General features: G+C 37.2%; 3 protein-coding genes and 1 pseudogene across 7 annotated transcripts; 1 reads left to right on the top strand and 3 right to left on the bottom strand.

Annotated features, from left to right (window-relative positions):
• Positions 1-549: 549 nt before the first annotated feature.
• On the top strand, positions 550-5,210 carry LOC149044593 (neuropilin-1-like). The gene is made up of 4 exons (XM_089209746.1): positions 550-627; positions 1,889-2,327; positions 2,724-3,001; positions 3,359-5,210. Exons 2-4 carry the CDS (start codon positions 1,901-1,903, stop codon positions 3,497-3,499), a joined length of 846 nt encoding a protein of 281 aa, XP_089065872.1. The 5' UTR covers positions 550-627; positions 1,889-1,900; the 3' UTR covers positions 3,500-5,210.
• Positions 5,211-5,974: 764 nt separating this feature from the next.
• Positions 5,975-6,912, bottom strand: LOC149044592 (uncharacterized; annotated as a pseudogene). The gene has a single exon (XR_016187754.1). The product of XR_016187754.1 is annotated as an uncharacterized LOC149044592 (transcript).
• On the bottom strand, positions 6,898-10,272 carry LOC113676324 (lactadherin). Of its 3 annotated transcripts, none has more exons than XM_089209747.1 (4): positions 10,122-10,272; positions 8,409-8,817; positions 8,015-8,304; positions 6,898-7,526 (listed from the first exon to the last, which is right to left on the bottom strand). In XM_089209747.1, the coding sequence occupies exons 2-4, from the start codon at positions 8,812-8,814 to the stop codon at positions 7,389-7,391; spliced, it is 834 nt and encodes a 277-aa protein (XP_089065873.1). In that variant the 5' UTR covers positions 8,815-8,817; positions 10,122-10,272; the 3' UTR covers positions 6,898-7,388. The 3 variants fall into 3 exon arrangements, with proteins under 3 accessions (XP_089065873.1, XP_089065874.1, XP_027048773.2); XM_089209748.1 differs by lacking the exon at positions 10,122-10,272 and adding an exon at positions 9,570-9,731; XM_027192972.2 differs by lacking the exon at positions 10,122-10,272 and adding an exon at positions 9,570-9,685 and having other exon boundaries at positions 8,409-8,814.
• Positions 10,273-12,500: 2,228 nt separating this feature from the next.
• Positions 12,501-15,691, bottom strand: LOC113676302 (EGF-like repeat and discoidin I-like domain-containing protein 3). 2 transcript variants are annotated; one of them, XM_027192951.2, is made up of 4 exons: positions 15,387-15,691; positions 13,686-14,135; positions 13,120-13,427; positions 12,501-13,022 (listed from the first exon to the last, which is right to left on the bottom strand). In XM_027192951.2, exons 1-4 carry the CDS (start codon positions 15,571-15,573, stop codon positions 12,876-12,878), a joined length of 1,092 nt encoding a protein of 363 aa, XP_027048752.2. In that variant the 5' UTR covers positions 15,574-15,691; the 3' UTR covers positions 12,501-12,875. The 2 variants fall into 2 exon arrangements, with proteins under 2 accessions (XP_027048752.2, XP_089065871.1); XM_089209745.1 differs by having other exon boundaries at positions 13,686-14,141; positions 15,387-15,690.
• Between the last annotated feature and the right edge of the window lie 919 nt (positions 15,692-16,610).

Below are 16,610 nucleotides of genomic sequence, written 5' to 3'. Positions count from 1 at the left end.
TTAATTCGTTGTCATACAAACATTGTTTCAGTAGCAGTATACCCTTTGATTCTTTCATCACAATTATCTAAACAAACAGCAGTGCAGTTAGTTCAATATTTAAGGAACTTCCTCAATGTACATCTTTGCCACGAATGCAGATGGCAACTGAGAAACCTCCTCTCAATAACCCATGCTTTTCCAAATTTACATTATTTAAAAAGCTACTGGAGAATTTATCGAATCGTAACGAAAGTAATATTGAATGATACTGACAGGCTCAAATGTGTATCAATAATTTTTCCATCAACCAATGTGAACTTTGAAATGGACACAGGCATGAACAGTCTGATTTGAATTACGAAGAACGACTCGATATTGTCAGTAGCTAAATAAAGAGCGCCATGAGTAAATTGTAACATTTGCCAACGCAAGCGCGGTGAAAACTTAATAACGAGAGTTATTCAGCTTGTTTTCTTTTCACGTTAGCAGCTATTGAAAAAGTCAATCTCTGCATTGAAGTATGAATTCATTCTGTCAAATTTGGCAAATTATGAAAAATTCAGGATATTTTTTTTATTAAAAAAAGCAGAAAAAAATAGTGGCAAGGATTTTGATGTCGCAAAGAACTTGAAAGGACCGGAACAGGTAAAGTGTCCAGTGTTTCTCTTTTTTATGTTTTAGGTTTTAAATTGTCATTTTCTTTTTCGTATAAACCCGCTTTTCGAACATGTTTTTTTATTTTATCGGGGATTGTAGTTAATGACAAGAATAACGAATTGGCCGCCAGCACTTAAAGAAAGGATTATTTTGACTCTAACTTCCATATCAAGAATGAAAACGATCCCGGCATATTTGTACTTCAAACCTCTGGATGTCAAGCCTGAATGAGGCACATTTCTAATTAGCTGAAGATATTTGTGGTGAACGACTGATCGAGTAAAACCTCGATTCTGTTTTCGTTTTATGTTAAATAGAAATGATCAGGATGGTTGATTAGTTTAAATGAGTCTTACCTTTGATAAACTCGTCATAGTACAAAAGAATCGAAAAAGACACTATGTTAGGTCTGTTAGGAAAATTGTAATTTAGTGCGAGTGTTGGAAATCCCAGTATAGCAACACTAGTCACTCGCGTAGTTTTCTTTTCCTATCTTTATTCTAGTCGTCACACGCTTCGTATCGCGTCGATCTTAGCCTATATCTTTTACAAAACCACAATCCTAAAGACCACCCTTGGTTTTGCGTTGCGAGGTTACACGGCTGACGTCACTTTTCCGACACGAGGCGCACCATTTTACCAGACTGATCAAATACTTTCCCGGTTCCACGCTGTCACTGAGAAGCCAGTCAAATCAGATTTGTTTCAGTTAGAAAAATAGCGCTGTAAAAGTTTGTTTACGGTTTCATTTTAGAGTAATTTAAGTTAACTGTCGGCGCGAGGGGGTATCGTTGATTGGATGGAAGTTTTTTTTCATATCTTAAGCAGTTTTATTTAAGTAATAACATTTGCAACAAATCTCGTGTTTAAAAACGTTGTCATTTATTCAAGGAAAAATATAAAAAGATGAAATATACTCTAGGGGGCTGAAAAATCTCCCCCACAAATTTTGCACTTGGTATGCTGCAAGTTAATGAAACCTTATACAGCGAAGGCCCCTTTTAAAAGGAAGTTATGTAATCAGTCTGCTTAAATGGAGTATACAAGAGATCCTCCATGGGGCTAAGGCTGAAAATGACATATAGTATGCGAATCGGCTTGGTTTTCAAGATAGGTGCTTCTATCTGCATCAAACCATGGTACTCATGACGTACCCTTTGTTACTGCTTAAATTAACCAAATTTACCACACCCTAGCCTCGGTCCGAAATTGGAAACGCAAATGAATTTATACCTTATTTATTTTACAGGTCATGTAAGAGATGTCTCCATATTTGGAGTTCGTTTTACTCCATACCCTCCTATTTTCAAAGATCACCGCTGGCTCTAACGTCTGCCGCTCCAGTTTCCCAGATACCAATCACGTTCTCACTGGTCACGTGATACGGACTCTAAACCACAAGACTTTTGAGAGCTGCACATTTTCTTGTGAAATTGAGCCGAAGTGTTTCAGTATCAACTTCATGCCATCGCGAGGAACCTGTCAACTCAACAGAGCAACCAAGGATTCTTTCCCTAAAGATGTTATGAAACAGAAGGGAGCAGTTTATTTGGACATGGTGATCCGCCAGTATCACCATGATCATGATACTTGTGAGAGTATGCCCTGTGAAAATGGAGGCACATGTGTCATGGGTCCGACCTTGAATTGCAATTGTCTTGATGGTTACACTGGGCGTCGCTGTCAAAGTAAGAAATTGGAAAGCTAGCACCAACAGTAGAGAATGAAATAGCATAAAAACCAGGAAGATTGTACAAAATTCTCGATCGTGGTTGGTCAGCAATAGACGGACACAACGCGTTATTTGCGTGCGTTTTTATGCGTCTGCTTTATATCTCTTACGCGTCACAGCTGACTTAGAAAAAGGTCTACTGTTATGTTTTGACCGATGAGACACGTTATTTTCTTAGAAAAAATTAGATACCTACATCTTCTTAACACTTGCAAGGACTGAAGCCCAAAACTTTGATCCATATTCCTCAGTGTTTTCTTCAATAGTTTGATTAGCATAGGTTATTACTTTCCATGACGTGTGATGATTAGAAATCAACGTTGACGAAAGCAAGTGTCTTCTTTTTCAACAGACCTACAAGCGCTAGGAATGGAAAAAGGAGACATACCTAATGAGAATATAACTGGCTCTACGTCCTTAAGCGGTTATGAAGCATGGAAAGGACGCTTAAATGGAAAATCTTGCTGGAGACCTGCACGAAACTCAGATGGTGAACACATTACAGTAATGTTCGCGAGCAAAAAAACTGTAATTGCCATAGCAACACAAGGTAGCCCGGACGATAAATTTTGGGTTCAAAGCTTCACCTACCAGTACTTTGCTGATGCTTCTCTAAATGACCCTAATAAGGTAAAATATACAAACATCGATTGCACGGGCCAGGGTAGGCCTGAAAAGATTTTTTTTGTCGGTAACAATGAAACACAAACATTTTAGAATGATGATAATATTAAAGTTCCAGTCCCTTCTCCTTTCTCGAACCTTCTCCATGCGTGTGTGTGATTCACGATTTTTTTGGAGACGTCAAATTTGCGAAATCAACGTGTCGCAAAAATTTCCTATGATAAGGTATCTGATATCAAAATCTTTCAGGCCATGTTTCAGGCCTCCTTTAATTTGCGGAGCTCAGCCAATGATTCGTTGCGCTGCAGTTAAGTTTTAATTTTGTTTAAATAGTGATACTGTCAATGAATTGTATGTTCACAGGTATACCAAGCCAACAAGAACAACACTTCAATTTTTATACACAAGTTCTCACCAGCTCTCCAAAATGTCAAGTGGATCCGAATTCATCCACGAACTTGGCACTGGTATATGGCATTGAGGCTGGAGGTGTACGGATACTGATCATAAACATTTCGAAAAAGAAGGTTCTCATTAAAGGCCAGTTTAGCCGAGTGCATTGAAAGTTAGTAATGGCAGGTTATTTGCCACTCTACCGGCGCTTAGAGAGGGTGCAGTTTTCATTAAACTGAGTGTCATTAGAGATGTGTTGTGTCGCTCTGACGTGGTTAACCAGTTAAAAAAGAAAATTTAAATTAAAACCAATTACGAATGATTCAGCTCTTGCGATTTCCCACGTCACAGGCTGTTTGTTACTTATCTTCACCTATAGGCCCCATCTGATCTTTGTCTTTTCTCAGATGGAACACCGTTAATGCTTTAGTTTTGGTTTTAGGACACTCAGTAGAGATTAGTTCTATTTTTCAGATTATTGTCGCTATCCTACAGCCAAGATTGTTTAGAACGTAGAACTCCATAACCACCGAAATATCAGAATGGAAATGATAAACTGAGTATCAGATGGAATTTAGCGCTCCCCGTGTGTAACTTATGAAATATGTGAAAAAAAACTAAAATATCCTGCGGATTTCTGTTTGGTCATTGTGCGTCCCTCTAATCTTAAAAGACACTGGAACAAATAATTAAAATGTAAAATTGGAATGGCGAAATGCGTCAGCAGACAAGGCTTATTCCTATGGAAAGTTCCGAATGTTAAATAAACTTACATACATACATACACTTTATTGAGCATCCCTAAAAAGAGCTTTTCAGCATCAATATTAAAAAGAAAATTAAATAGATAAATGAATGAATTAATAACATCACTAATTGATAAGAAACTATGTAAAAACTATCTACAAGAATAACTAAATGAATAAATTAATTACATCTCTAATTGATAAAAAAAATATTTAAAAACTATTTACAAGGATAACTAAACGATAACTATATACAATGATTATCATCTAACCTAGTTCATGTCACAAGTCAGTTCTTTGATTAAATGTCTCTTAAAAGCTTTAGCATTCAGGTCTTTGCTTAAGTTATTCCATATTTTCACGCCACGGTAATAAAAGGCGCGTTGGCCAGCAGTGATTCTACATTGTGGAACATTGAGGCTGTTTCTATATCTTGACTGCCTGTTGTGAACAGTAACTCGAGTTGAAAATTTGTCCGACAAGTAGCTAGGTGACAGTCCTTGAAGACATTTATGCATCATAACTGCATCATTAACCATAAGTCTTTGTTTGACATTTAACCATCGAAGTGATCTCAGACCAGCAGACGTAATAGAATTGAATCATAAGTAAAGACATGAAGTTGATTTATCTTGATAGAGAAACAATAGAAAGTCTGAGGCAATGAGGGAAGATCAAATCACACCAGATTATTTTCAAATTTAAATCTTTTCTTTGTGCCGTCAGGATTGGCTCTTCCGTGGTCCCAAAGCCTTCGTAATCCATGTCCAGCCAGTCGAAGTGGAAGGCATTGATAAATTCCAAACCTTTTTTTTTGCTATCTAATTGACTGCTATAATAAATACTTGAACCTCTACAGATTCATAGATAAAGTGAGTGACTGAGAATTTTTATTGCGAAACCAATAATTTTATAGTTTTATGAAATCAGAGCAAATAATTTTAAAAGCCTTTACCATGAGGCCTTAACTACAACAAAGAGTTCAGCCCCGAAGCTTCATGACTTGCACATGAAATCTACATCATTGTTAAAATTTTTGATAACAATTAAACAGATAAATAAGTTTTCAGCGCTCTCTTTAATGAATGGCTTACTAGTGACGCGACACTTTGTCTGCAAAGATTTATAGACACAGCTACTTTGTTCAACTTTTAGATTCTATACCAGACAATAGATTTCCTGATTTCCTTTTGTCTTTGACTTTTAAGGTTGCTTCTGAAACCTTAAAAATCCCAGCTTATTACACCCCTTAACTGATGACAATACCGCAAGTTTACCACTGTCTCTCGATTATCATAAAGGTAGTTAATTCTACAACTTGACCAACCACTGAGCACGAAGGGCAGGTTCACCAGTAATGCACTTTCACTCAACCTCAGCTTTATCCTATACTTATTTCAATTGGCCACTTGGGATGTTTGCGCCAGAATTGCTAAATTTCATGGACGCTAACTGTAATAGCTACAGCGCCCGCTTTGACCACTTTAAGATCAAGGCAAATCGATGTTTGAGATTATTTCGACAAAAATGAAAGTTTTTTTACCTATCTGGATAACTGCTATAATTTCCTAGGTCTTAATCGTCTCACTTACTTGGGGGTAATATTTTGGCTCCCTAGCGGTTACATATAGTACAACGCGAAGGAAGTTGGCCAGCAGTCTTGATCAGGAGATCCTTGAGTTTCAATGTAACTTATATTAACAACTAAATTACAGATAACCATGTGAAAAGGATTCGAGTCAGTGGGGTCCAGCTCCCTTGACCATGCACCCTGCCCTGCCATGCTTCATCGTCGAAGATAATATTATATCGTCTTGAATTCCTATGGCCTCTAACGCCAAAGCCAGAGGAAAATTGAATAGTCAGGTTCTTACATATAATGCAAATACTTCTAACTAAAACTTCAAGTTCTAATGAAAAAAGGCTAAAAAATGATCTGTCAGCCAGCCAGCCAGTCAGCCAATCAGCCAGTCAGTCAGCCAGCCAATCAACTTTGAAAGGTAAGATGATTCGTACGGGGCTGTCGACGAGCTCAATTCGGTTTTGGGTCTGGTCTTGGGAAGCGTAGAATCTCTTGAAAATAGAATCAATACGTTTCTCAGGATATTTCAGTTTCAGAAACATTGTTTTCAGATCCTGACATTATTTCCAGAAAACGGATGCGGTGAGGATGGCAAGCGGTTGGCGCGATCAAGTATAGTCCTTCTCAGCGATCGTTTATATCTATTGTCAATATGGCTCTGATAATGGAGTAGAAGCCCTTTGTTGGTCTTTTTTTTTCTGTAGACACAGGTGTTGAGACGGTGATCGATCTTGTTGATTACCAAGCCTACGAAAGGTAAGCTGCTGTTGACTGCTGTTTCCATTGTAAATTGGATTGCTGGGTGAGCATCATTCAGAACTGAAAGGAAATCAGTAGTAGCGGCAAGGTCGGGTACCAGAGCGAAGGTGTCGTCGACGTATCTTTCATAGAAATCAGGAAGCTTGTTTTCACGTGCAAGTTTCTCCTCAATGGAGCACGTAAAGGTGTGAGCCGTTAGTGGTCCTAGTGGTGAGCCCATGGCAACGCCGTCTACTTGCTTGTACAAATCACCGTTAAACTGGAAGAGTTGATCTTTAGTTGCGATTGTAAACAGCTTGATTAGGGTCGCCCTTGTAGATGTTAAGGTTGTGTTCGTTTTTAAACCAGTTTCCATTAATGCTTTCTTTGCTAAAATCTTCAAATTTTTTTCTAGAGGCACGTTAGTGAAAAGGGCTGTGACGTGGATAAAATTTGGTTTATTCCAGTACTTGATAGATAAGTGAACAGCTTCATTCGCACCAGAGGTGGAATAATACCATTATGATTTGAATTTCTTGACAGCTTTAATAAGTTATATAGATAAATTACCGATTACTCGAAATGATACCGAGTAAACTCAGTGAAGTCACCACTTTTAGAAAAGCAGCTCGACAGAAACAGTTTTATCAAGTACCATTAAATATAATGTTTCATTGAAGCTTAAATTACGAAAAATGTCTGGTTAATAGTTTGGATGAAGTTTCTATAAACTTTGTGTCATGTATTTGCCGTAAGGACAGATAAAATTTCAGCGCAAATCTTGACCTCTTACAAGCATTTCATAACCTAATGAGGAAAGATCCAGAAGTTTTAGATTTGGTTTTGAACTCGCCATTTCCAGATGACAGACATCCGTTTTTCAATTCCTGTTTAGATGGCTTTGTTTCTTTTATCATACGTCTCCAACACAGCATCATTTATAAAGCTCTAATCTAAGACCTATGCAGCCATTCGTGGAAACTGGTCTGATAACTAATTTCGACACGTTGCCAAGAGCCGGTTTCAAGGGGTTATATATCACTGTATTTCTGTCAATGTTGCCTGCAAAGATCTGAAAGTAGAAAGGTTTTCAATGAAAATAAATATGAGATCGATTTGGAACCCAAAACTTTTGTCTGTGCGACTTAAATTTGCTTCTGAAACTCAAGAAATATCAGGTTTTCACGCTCTCACTTAATAACACTGCGCATGCGTTTCTCGGTTTTGTGAAAATGATACAATCTAACCAACTTTTGAGTACGGAAGGCAGGTTTTTTTGCAGACTCGCTCAAACCCAGGTTAAGTTTCTATTTCAATTGGCGACTTGGGATGTTTTCGTCAAAATTGCTTAATTTGGTGGATGCTTACCGTAATAGCACCAGCAATCACTGTAACCGCTTACATCGAGGTAGATCAATGTTCTAGGATATTTTCAACCAAGATGGAAGGGAAATATTAAAACCTTTGATTTGCTATACAATTGAAAAAGAAATTAATATAATTTTTCTTTTTTGGATAACTGCATGCGATAAATTCCTAATTCGAAATTGTCTTACTTACCTGGGGGTATTCTTTTGATTGGCCAGCGGTTTCGTATCGCAACGTGAAAGAAGTCGGCCAGCAGTCTTGATCAGGAGCTCCTTGAGTTGCAATGTAACTTATCTTCACAGCTGGATTGAAAGTGCCGATTTCGAAGCGTGGGTCCGAGTCACTTAAAACTGGTTTCCAGCTGCCCTTACCATGTAGCCTGCCCCGCCATGCTTCATGGCCAACAGCGGCTGTACTGGACGTAAGTTTACCGTCAAAGATAATATTATTGTCTTGGATTCCAATGGCCTCTAGGGATAAAGCTACAGGAAAATGTATTAGCGAGCTGACAAGTTTTGCCGATGCTTAAAATTTAATATAGAAGTGTTATTAAAAATTATAAATCAATGAATAATTCAGTCCTTACTAATGTTTTGGCAGATCGATCCCACGAATCCCACGGGGCACATGCAGTTTGGCTGTGGAAACGGATGGCAAGAGCCGCCGTGCAAGCAGTACAGCGCATTACACGGATCACCGGTGTCCTTTCTGATGTTATGAATATAAAGAGCATCCAGTTCCTCCTTGAAATCACTTGGAAACATTTCCTTACTGCCATAGTTCAATTCACATTTGCTGGTCTTTGTGTAAAGATTAATACTGAAACATTTGGTTTCAAGCTCACAGCGATATGTACATTTCTCGAAGTTGGCGTCTCGGATGGTTTTAATCACGTGACCAGTCAGCACGTAGTTTTTGATTGGTTTGAAAGTGTCACATGTCTCAGCGGAATGGATGGTAAGGAGGACCAGGAGAGTGACTAACGCTGACATCTTCTGTAATAGATTATATTGGTTAAAGGGAATATAATTATTTGAGACATTAATTGATAAATGACATCATTCATTGTTTATTATCATCATCACCGATATTTTTTGTATATTTATACGATGTATAAATTTAGTGCTTTTAGTGAAGATCAATGGAGTTTTAGATAAAAATCTAACACTTTATTTACTGGTCGATCAAATATGTACATATCGGGTCGTGGAGATTGGAAAATTTTACCAACGTGTTTAGACGATTCTTTTGTTCAAAGGTAATGGCTTCTGAATAGATGCAAAATATTCCCGTACATGAATAGGAGCATTATTGATACATTGGATAAAAGTTGTTAAGTGGCTAAGCGTAGGTACTCATATTCTAGCAGACTGAGCACAGCTGTTAGCAAGTCACTCACAAGATCCTAAAAGTTTATGCTCAGAAAACCCGGGAAGGAGACGCAAGCATTGCATTGACACCGCTTTGAAGAGCTACCCTTAATGCAGCGAGCTATGGACGACATTTGAAGACAGGAATTAGTTAAAAATTTTTGACTTTCATCGAACATAGTAACAGTCTGTAGCAGTCTTTTTTACGTGCTGATGCTTCCAGAGAATTTTGAAGGAAATCCAGGTATGCCTTGGACAAATTTCGATCAGTTAGCATAGATGTTTCCATTCTGGTGACATACAGGTTGGCCTTTGGAATAAAAAGCTCTTCAAAGTAGATAATGCGCGCAAAGAAATGAAAAAAACTGAAATCATACCTCGAGAACCAGTTTCTGCTATCTTAATCTGTTTTAAGTTGAAAATTTTTAGTCTTCATAAATGTTTTTTGTATCCAACTCTGCGGTACTCATGAGAACAACATACAAAGATTTGCCAGTGGTACACGATTTTTTGAAGCCCGGACTGTTTTCAATTATTCCATTCGTTATTATTTTAATAAATTTTGGACGAAATGTGTCATAGGTACAAACAATAACATCTATAAAAGAATAAATTGTGCTCCATGAGTTCCACAGATGAAAGCCATTCAGCACACATGTCGAACCTCTGTCATTAACGATATTTCCAGGCATGAGAAGCTTTTCCGAAAAACTAATTTGAATTTTTCTGATTGTAACACTTTTGATGAATTCAACCTTGGTGCTGTGAACATTGCATGTCAGTAATTACAATCGAAATCGTGCAATTATCCGTTTCAGCTGGCGACTTCAAATAAAAAAAAATTCGAGAATTTGCTACAAACAGGCTTTGTTCTGGGTTAGTAACAGAGTCATGTAACAGAAAAATAATCAATATTTGTTCTCTCTCACCGTTTTCGAAGACTTGGTATGCGTGTTTTTTCTCGGCAATGTGAAAATTCAGCTGACAATATTCAGCCTCTCGTGAACTTCATTTTATAATGTTTAGGACATTTGTGGTTTTGATGCTGTGCGAGTTGAAGTCTTGTTACTTATCAACAACAAGAGAAATTTATCCGCGTGAGTGTTCGTAATTCGTATCTTGTCAATACGTTTGTGTACAGAAGTGGAGCGGTTTTATTAAATGTTACTTCTTCAAACTATGAAAGATTGACGGGTTTTGATTGAGGCAACGGGAGAGTTTCGTATTGTATAAGAAAATAACAATTAAAACTGACATTTATGGTGAAAAGTTCAAAATGTTAAATTCCCGGTACCTCTGCATGCTGTTTTGCAAATTGACGAGAAGTTCGCGGAAAAAATATTGAAACAATCAAATTAATAAAATGAAGCTTAAATTAAACATAGCTATCCCTCGGTCTCCATATTTAAATTGCTTCCGGCAAAAAAAGAAAAAAATGTGGCAAAATTAAAAGTCTGCATCCAATGAGCAAGATTAAGTCATTTGTGGATAGAATCTCAAACTATAATTCAAGATCTATTAATAGTTTGAAAATAAACTGTTGCCTACAGTTGTGATGATCGACTTTGGTGCAAAATAATTAAACAAGAGTTGTTTACGATTGAAATTAGTTTTTTTTGACACATTTCTAGATGAGGGTCAAAATTATTATTATGTTGAACTGAAACAAGAAAATGTTTGAAGGACTGATTAGAAGTGAATGCTTTACTAGCTTACTTCCAAAAAAATTGCCCTTATATTCCAGCGAACGTTTCATTCATACAGTTAAAATTTTTCCCGAGTATACTTGTTTTTATTGTTTGCCTCGAAAGTAGAATGATTTCACTAAAAGTCTGGAGTCCTACGGACTGACGATTCGTACCTCCTCAGAGCAAACCGGTTACAGTGAATTTGCTTAATTATTTCTTGACTATAGATTCATTATCATGAAGAAAATTTGTTTTGCTGTCTCTTAACACCAAAGAAGTAGCGTCAGATTCAAAAATATTTTCGTCCTTAAATTACTTATACTTTGTTTTCGAAAATGGTGACAAATTTAACATGTAGTCTTATGTTTGGAGAAACATTGCAAAAAGCATTGATAAAGAAGTTTCGATCGCCATTCTTAAAAAGCTTTGGGTCCAGTTAAATGTGGATCACAATCATATTTAAAAACAATAATAATAATATGACTTAGGTGATGATTTGGCCGGGACATTTATGAGGCTTGCTAAACACTCTTACAACGATGTCTGCGCTTTCTTTGAAAGGCATAATTAAATCGCAATATTTTGTAACTGGTGCGTCAATTGATTTAAGTGTAGTAAATAGATACACGTCGTTATGACTGCGACTGCGCACTTTAGATCCTGCTTCCCTGCAACGACATACTCACACCATATGGACACTACAATCTTTCTGGCTTTCGCATTATCAGGATAACGTGTAAAATATTCATGTCCTTACTAACCCAGTCCATTGAGAGTGAAAGATTTCTCTCCAAATAAATAGCTCATTTTATGTTACCGTTTCACTTTCTTTGAAAGAAGTATTATTACAACCAGCTTTTTTCCATTACAGTTACACTTAGCCGCGTGCGCCTATATAACATGACTTAAGAGTGCATGACATTCATCTTACCTCAAGCAGCTTCACTCGAAGTAACACAGTTCCGGCTTCAGTGAAGAAAATCGCGAAATAAATCTCTTGCGATACATCATTAGCCACCCTCTCATTTTCGTGTCAGTAACACTGTTAGTCAATGTTTTTTTGTGCGTATGTTCAGTCTTTTTTTTTTTAATTTATCCAACCACTGTAAAACGCTGCAAGGCTAGAATGAACTATATCGATAACCTAAAAATTATTTGCGAGCTCTCACAATTTTCATGCACATCCGTCAATTTGCCGGTTTCAAGGGTTAAGGCCAAAGAAAACAGTTAGACCTAGTGTATTGAAATGGGCCCGCCCAGATACAGATCTGACTGTTTCTAAATTGACTGCAATTAAAATTTTATGGAACAGGAACAAGGCATCTGCCAAACTGATAATAGAAATCGTAAAGATGATACAACTGCCGCCACGAAGATCTAATTTAAGTTTTAGGAAAACAATCTCGTGCAAAGGAAGACTTTTGGTGAGAAGAGTGCAATGAGGACATAACTGGTTGTAAAGAAAAATGGAAAGTTTTGTCCAAGACGAACTTTTTTCAGTTAGAGCTATTAGACATAGCTTATTTATGAAGAAATAATTCCTTTTTAGAAGTTTAAAGCCCCTTACCTTAAATAGTGCGTTGAAGTTGAAGACAATTTGACGAGATGCGGTGTCCCAAAGGAATATAATTTCAAGTTTAATCTAATTTTTTTTTTGCACATGCTTAAAACTTTCCTAAGTGTTCCTTCGAATACTACGCATTTAAGTTTAGTATAAACATGTCTATTATTATATGTCCAATCTTAAAAGGTGATTACCACTGCACTGACCAGACTTACAAAACACTCCTCTAAAGATGTGGAAGCCATCTGGGAATCGCAAAAACACTAAAGTTCTGGAACTGTTAGATATATTAGCTCTGAAACAATGAATTGTTATATGTCTTTGACACCATGGTCGATATACAAGTCTTTTGGATCGTGCGTTGCCACTTAAAATTTATTTAAACATTTTTCTTCATTGCATTCGCTCAGTTGTTTGAGTTAAACGTAATTCTAAATTACATCACAACCATACAGTTCAATTCGCAGAGCAACCTTTCCAGAAAAGCCCAGAGATGTTAGCCGGACAGAATCCGCCTCGAAGGGATTGTTTATCTTTTTCTTCACTATACCATCCTTGTCAGTATTTCCTTGAAAAACCTGAAATTAAGTGCGTGAAAATAACGGGTTCGGTAATGCGGTGACACGAGGGGACCTGGAATATAGCTTGTTGTTAATAATTCAAAACATTACTCACCACGCGTTGATTATTTTCCTCATAATTTCTAAGGGGCTCTCCCCCCTTCCTGTACATGACGTAATATGTTTTAACCCACCACCAGCTCTTTCCATTTCCTTGAGTTGCGATGTCTGTTATGCGTTTCACGTTTGGTAAAAAGCTCACTTGGAACCACTGGGTACCAGAATCTGTGTTTGCAGACCAGCTTCCTCGCGTGTCGTGCAGTCGACCCCAGCCCAGCTGAACTGTGGGGTGTGTTGATGATGCTGTGAGTTGGTTGTCCGCTATTGAACCATCTTCCATTCCTAATGGCTTGGAAATACAGGCTGCTCGAAAACATTAAAAAAAGATGATTGAGATTGCAAGGAGGGGATAAAATTTCTTTTCCATCTCTAGAGAAGATTTCTGAGAAGTTATGTCAATCACATAAAACGAGTTCCAGTACTTTCTTTCAAGACCAAATTTTACACCAAAAATTTCAAATAATTCTAGGATTTTACTCATAAACAACATCATCCACATTAAATATCAGGTCTAATGTAAGGTTGCGTCTCAATTTTCTTCCATTTTAGGCGAAGACTTACGTTTATTATGACAGGCAGCGGCATTTCCGTCACATAAACACCGTGTCGCTAAGGATCCAGGGATGGGGACACATTTTCCTGCAGAACATGGCGGATTCCGATCGACGCAAGGAGTATAGTCACGTGACAAGATATCTAGGTAGACTGCTCCAGGTGTTACTCTCAGATCGTTGGCGTACCACTTTGCCGTTTTATTGTTCAACTCACATTTCTTCGATGAGATGTAATAGTTAATACTGAAACAATTGTTAATGCTGTCACAAACAGCTACACAGCTCTCGAGCCGCTTTCCTTCCGGTGATGAAATCACGTGACCTTTTAGGGCATAGTCTGGTACTGACCTGGTCGTACGACAAGGAAGTTGCCCAGCGGTTTTTCCCAATGAGGACATACTCAGAATAAAAAAGACGACAGTTTTGTGGATTGGCATAAATGGTGATTCAAGATTATCTGCAACTGACAAAAAGACCCCAACAAAATTCAAGTCTTTTTCCATGGTCAATACCAATTTTGAATAAATAAACATTAATCGTATGTCGCACTGGTCTGTGGCCCATTTCTTGATGACCTAACTTCCTAAAACTGACCAACGTTGCCCTGTATACTGAGGGGTGGGGTTTAATTGATAAAAAAAAAAAAAACAGAATCGAGCAAAACAAACATGACTTAAAGTGTTTATTGATCTGCTTTCTCGCATAAATGTTAAGTTATTTTCTTCTTTTAATTTTAAATACACTTCCTTAATTTTTTCAGGCCGCAAAACACACTGACACCTTAATAATGTCTTCTCCTCGCCTTGAGTTATTATTGAGAACATTTAAGAGACTGCATTAATTCTTGATCAACAGGTTCAATTTGTTTATTGAAGGAAGTTGCACCATTCGATGATTCTAATGTATTATTTATCAACATGAACTTGTGCCCTATAATCGCCTGAAACGAATATTACGATCACGATAGTCTTTTTACGCCAAGAAAAGATTTTTGAATTAAAAAATTGCCCAGAACGATATTGAATTACAACACATAGATGTTTAATGTTAAATACAACTCGCACAACATGGTAGTATTTTTTTCTAAGGAAGTATTTCCCTTTTGATATTTATCTTAAAAGACTGGAGGCACATTCAGTTTAAACATTTATCCTTTCGAGTGACAACGAAATCTCTTATCGTGCCAAACATGGAAATGAAACTGACCTCTTTAAATATAATTTGATGTCGACATTTAAAAGCAAAATACATTGTGGTGTTTTTATCTCTCTAAAATGACAATGTTTGACATATACATCAATGATACTACTAACAACTACCTCGATTTTAGTATCGGAAATTATTTTTTAAAATTTTAATCCTTGACATAATGCACAGCATGAAATATTCTTTTTAATTTCCTCTAGTTGATATCTCGATTAAGAAAGGAGTGGTTCAATTTGAGTTTTCCGAAATTGCCACTTCTGCAATGGAAGGTTAAGAAAGTAACCTGTATTATCAAATTAAAACTATTTGAGATCAGTCTAATATTCTCTTGGGTGGCTCAGTGTCCCGGTATGGCAAAATGTTAAATCCACCTTTTTTTAAGGATGGTGTTACTGAGATGTTATACTTTTCAAGTTACACGACATGAAAGTGTAGAATTAGTCGTGACAATAAAAATGAAACAAAGCAGATCCTCGGGTGTTAAAAAACTATAACAGGTTACCTGTGCTTCTCATCATGATGAAGTCTGCACCCGCAGCTCGACTTGAAGCAATACCAGGGACGAAACTACGTAACGTTTCTCGTCGTTCTCCAACGCTCAACATTTGTATTTCTGCCTCAACTTCTACTTCGCTAACATTTGAAACGTCCGTCACTTGTGTCGACATGTTTGCCTGCTCTTCCCGCATTCGTCCCAGGTGAAGTTCTTTCGTGAAGCTATTATTTGTGGAGAGCGTTCACAGTACGACACACAGGTTACCTCTCAAATAAATATTGATCTTTACGCTTCTCACGTACGTATGCCAAACTGAAAAGATTCAACGAAAACACCTGATTGATAGGATAGGTGGCACGCAATAAATTAAGTGTTGTATTGGGAAAGAGTGAAACTGTTTTCTGCTCATCCATCGGTTTCATCTCAAATTAAAAATAATTATCTACCGTGACCTCCCGCGAATGTCAAATCGAAATTCTCAGCGAAAAGATCTGAGTCTTAGGATATGTGTCACAAAACGTATAATGTGTTATACGTGGCAAAAATAAAACTGGCTCAGTTCGTCCACGATACTACACACAAGTTTTTTCTCTAAGAAAAAAAATACATTTAGCAATTTAGTCTCCCGCAAAAGCGAAATCTAAATTCTCAATGAAAACACCTGATTGGTAAAAATGTTTCAGTCAGGTATAACACCCGGCAAAAGTTAAACTACTTTCCTAAATACCCGAGGTAACCACTTCCTTTAATGGCGGCCTCAAAATTTTCGCCTGTATTTATGATATCCAATTGACAACGGTTTTTATCCATATCGCATGCATTAGGCACAAACAATAATTAAATTTAGCATATGCGTGATTGTGGTCTTGATCAGGTAAATTTCTCTTCGAGTAAACGATAATGGGAAATTCTTCAGTGAGAGAAGTCAAAGATTTACGATCGGCTACTGCAACGTTCCATGGTACTCATTGAAATAATGTAAGAAGTAAATCATGTTAAGGATCAGATCGCAATGTTTTCATCGCTGTTTACATGATTTTTAATGAGATGTTAGATCCTCTTCATTCTTTTTTTCGATGAAGAGGAATTCTGCCCAGTAGTTTGATCTTCGCCAAGACCTTTGGTAAGAACTCAAAGGAATTACGATACTTTCCAAATCAATTAGACCGCTCTTTCGATCTTTATTTTTTTTGGCCATTCTTACACAAAATCCCTACATAGACTACCTAA

The sequence above is a fragment of the Pocillopora damicornis genome, chromosome 6 (assembly GCF_964200805.1).
Source record: "Pocillopora damicornis chromosome 6, jaPocDami1.2, whole genome shotgun sequence".
Classification (NCBI taxonomy): Eukaryota; Metazoa; Cnidaria; class Anthozoa; order Scleractinia; family Pocilloporidae; genus Pocillopora; species Pocillopora damicornis.
This window is presented reverse-complemented; position numbering and strand designations above follow the sequence as displayed.

Bases quoted from the DNA above. Each gene is read 5' to 3' on its own strand.
- LOC149044593 (XM_089209746.1), top strand. From the start codon at position 1,901: ATGTCTCCATATTTGGAGTTCGTTTTACTCCATACCCTCCTATTTTCA. The intron at 2,328-2,723 runs GTAAGAAATTGG...CTTTTTCAACAG, and splicing joins CACTGGGCGTCGCTGTCAAA to ACCTACAAGCGCTAGGAATG. The intron at 3,002-3,358 runs GTAAAATATACA...GTATGTTCACAG, and splicing joins CTCTAAATGACCCTAATAAG to GTATACCAAGCCAACAAGAA.
- LOC113676324 (XM_089209747.1), bottom strand. From the start codon at position 8,814: ATGTCAGCGTTAGTCACTCTCCTGGTCCTCCTTACCATCCATTCCGCT. The intron at 8,305-8,408 runs GTAAGGACTGAA...ATTTTCCTGTAG, and splicing joins ATCGATCTGCCAAAACATTA to CTTTATCCCTAGAGGCCATT. The intron at 7,527-8,014 runs GTAAGTAAGACA...TTCTACTTTCAG, and splicing joins AATCAAAAGAATACCCCCAG to ATCTTTGCAGGCAACATTGA.
- LOC113676302 (XM_089209745.1), bottom strand. From the start codon at position 15,573: ATGCGGGAAGAGCAGGCAAACATGTCGACACAAGTGACGGACGTTTCA. The intron at 14,142-15,386 runs GTAACCTGTTAT...TCTTTTTGTCAG, and splicing joins CATCATGATGAGAAGCACAG to TTGCAGATAATCTTGAATCA. The intron at 13,428-13,685 runs GTAAGTCTTCGC...GTTTTCGAGCAG, and splicing joins CGCTGCCTGTCATAATAAAC to CCTGTATTTCCAAGCCATTA.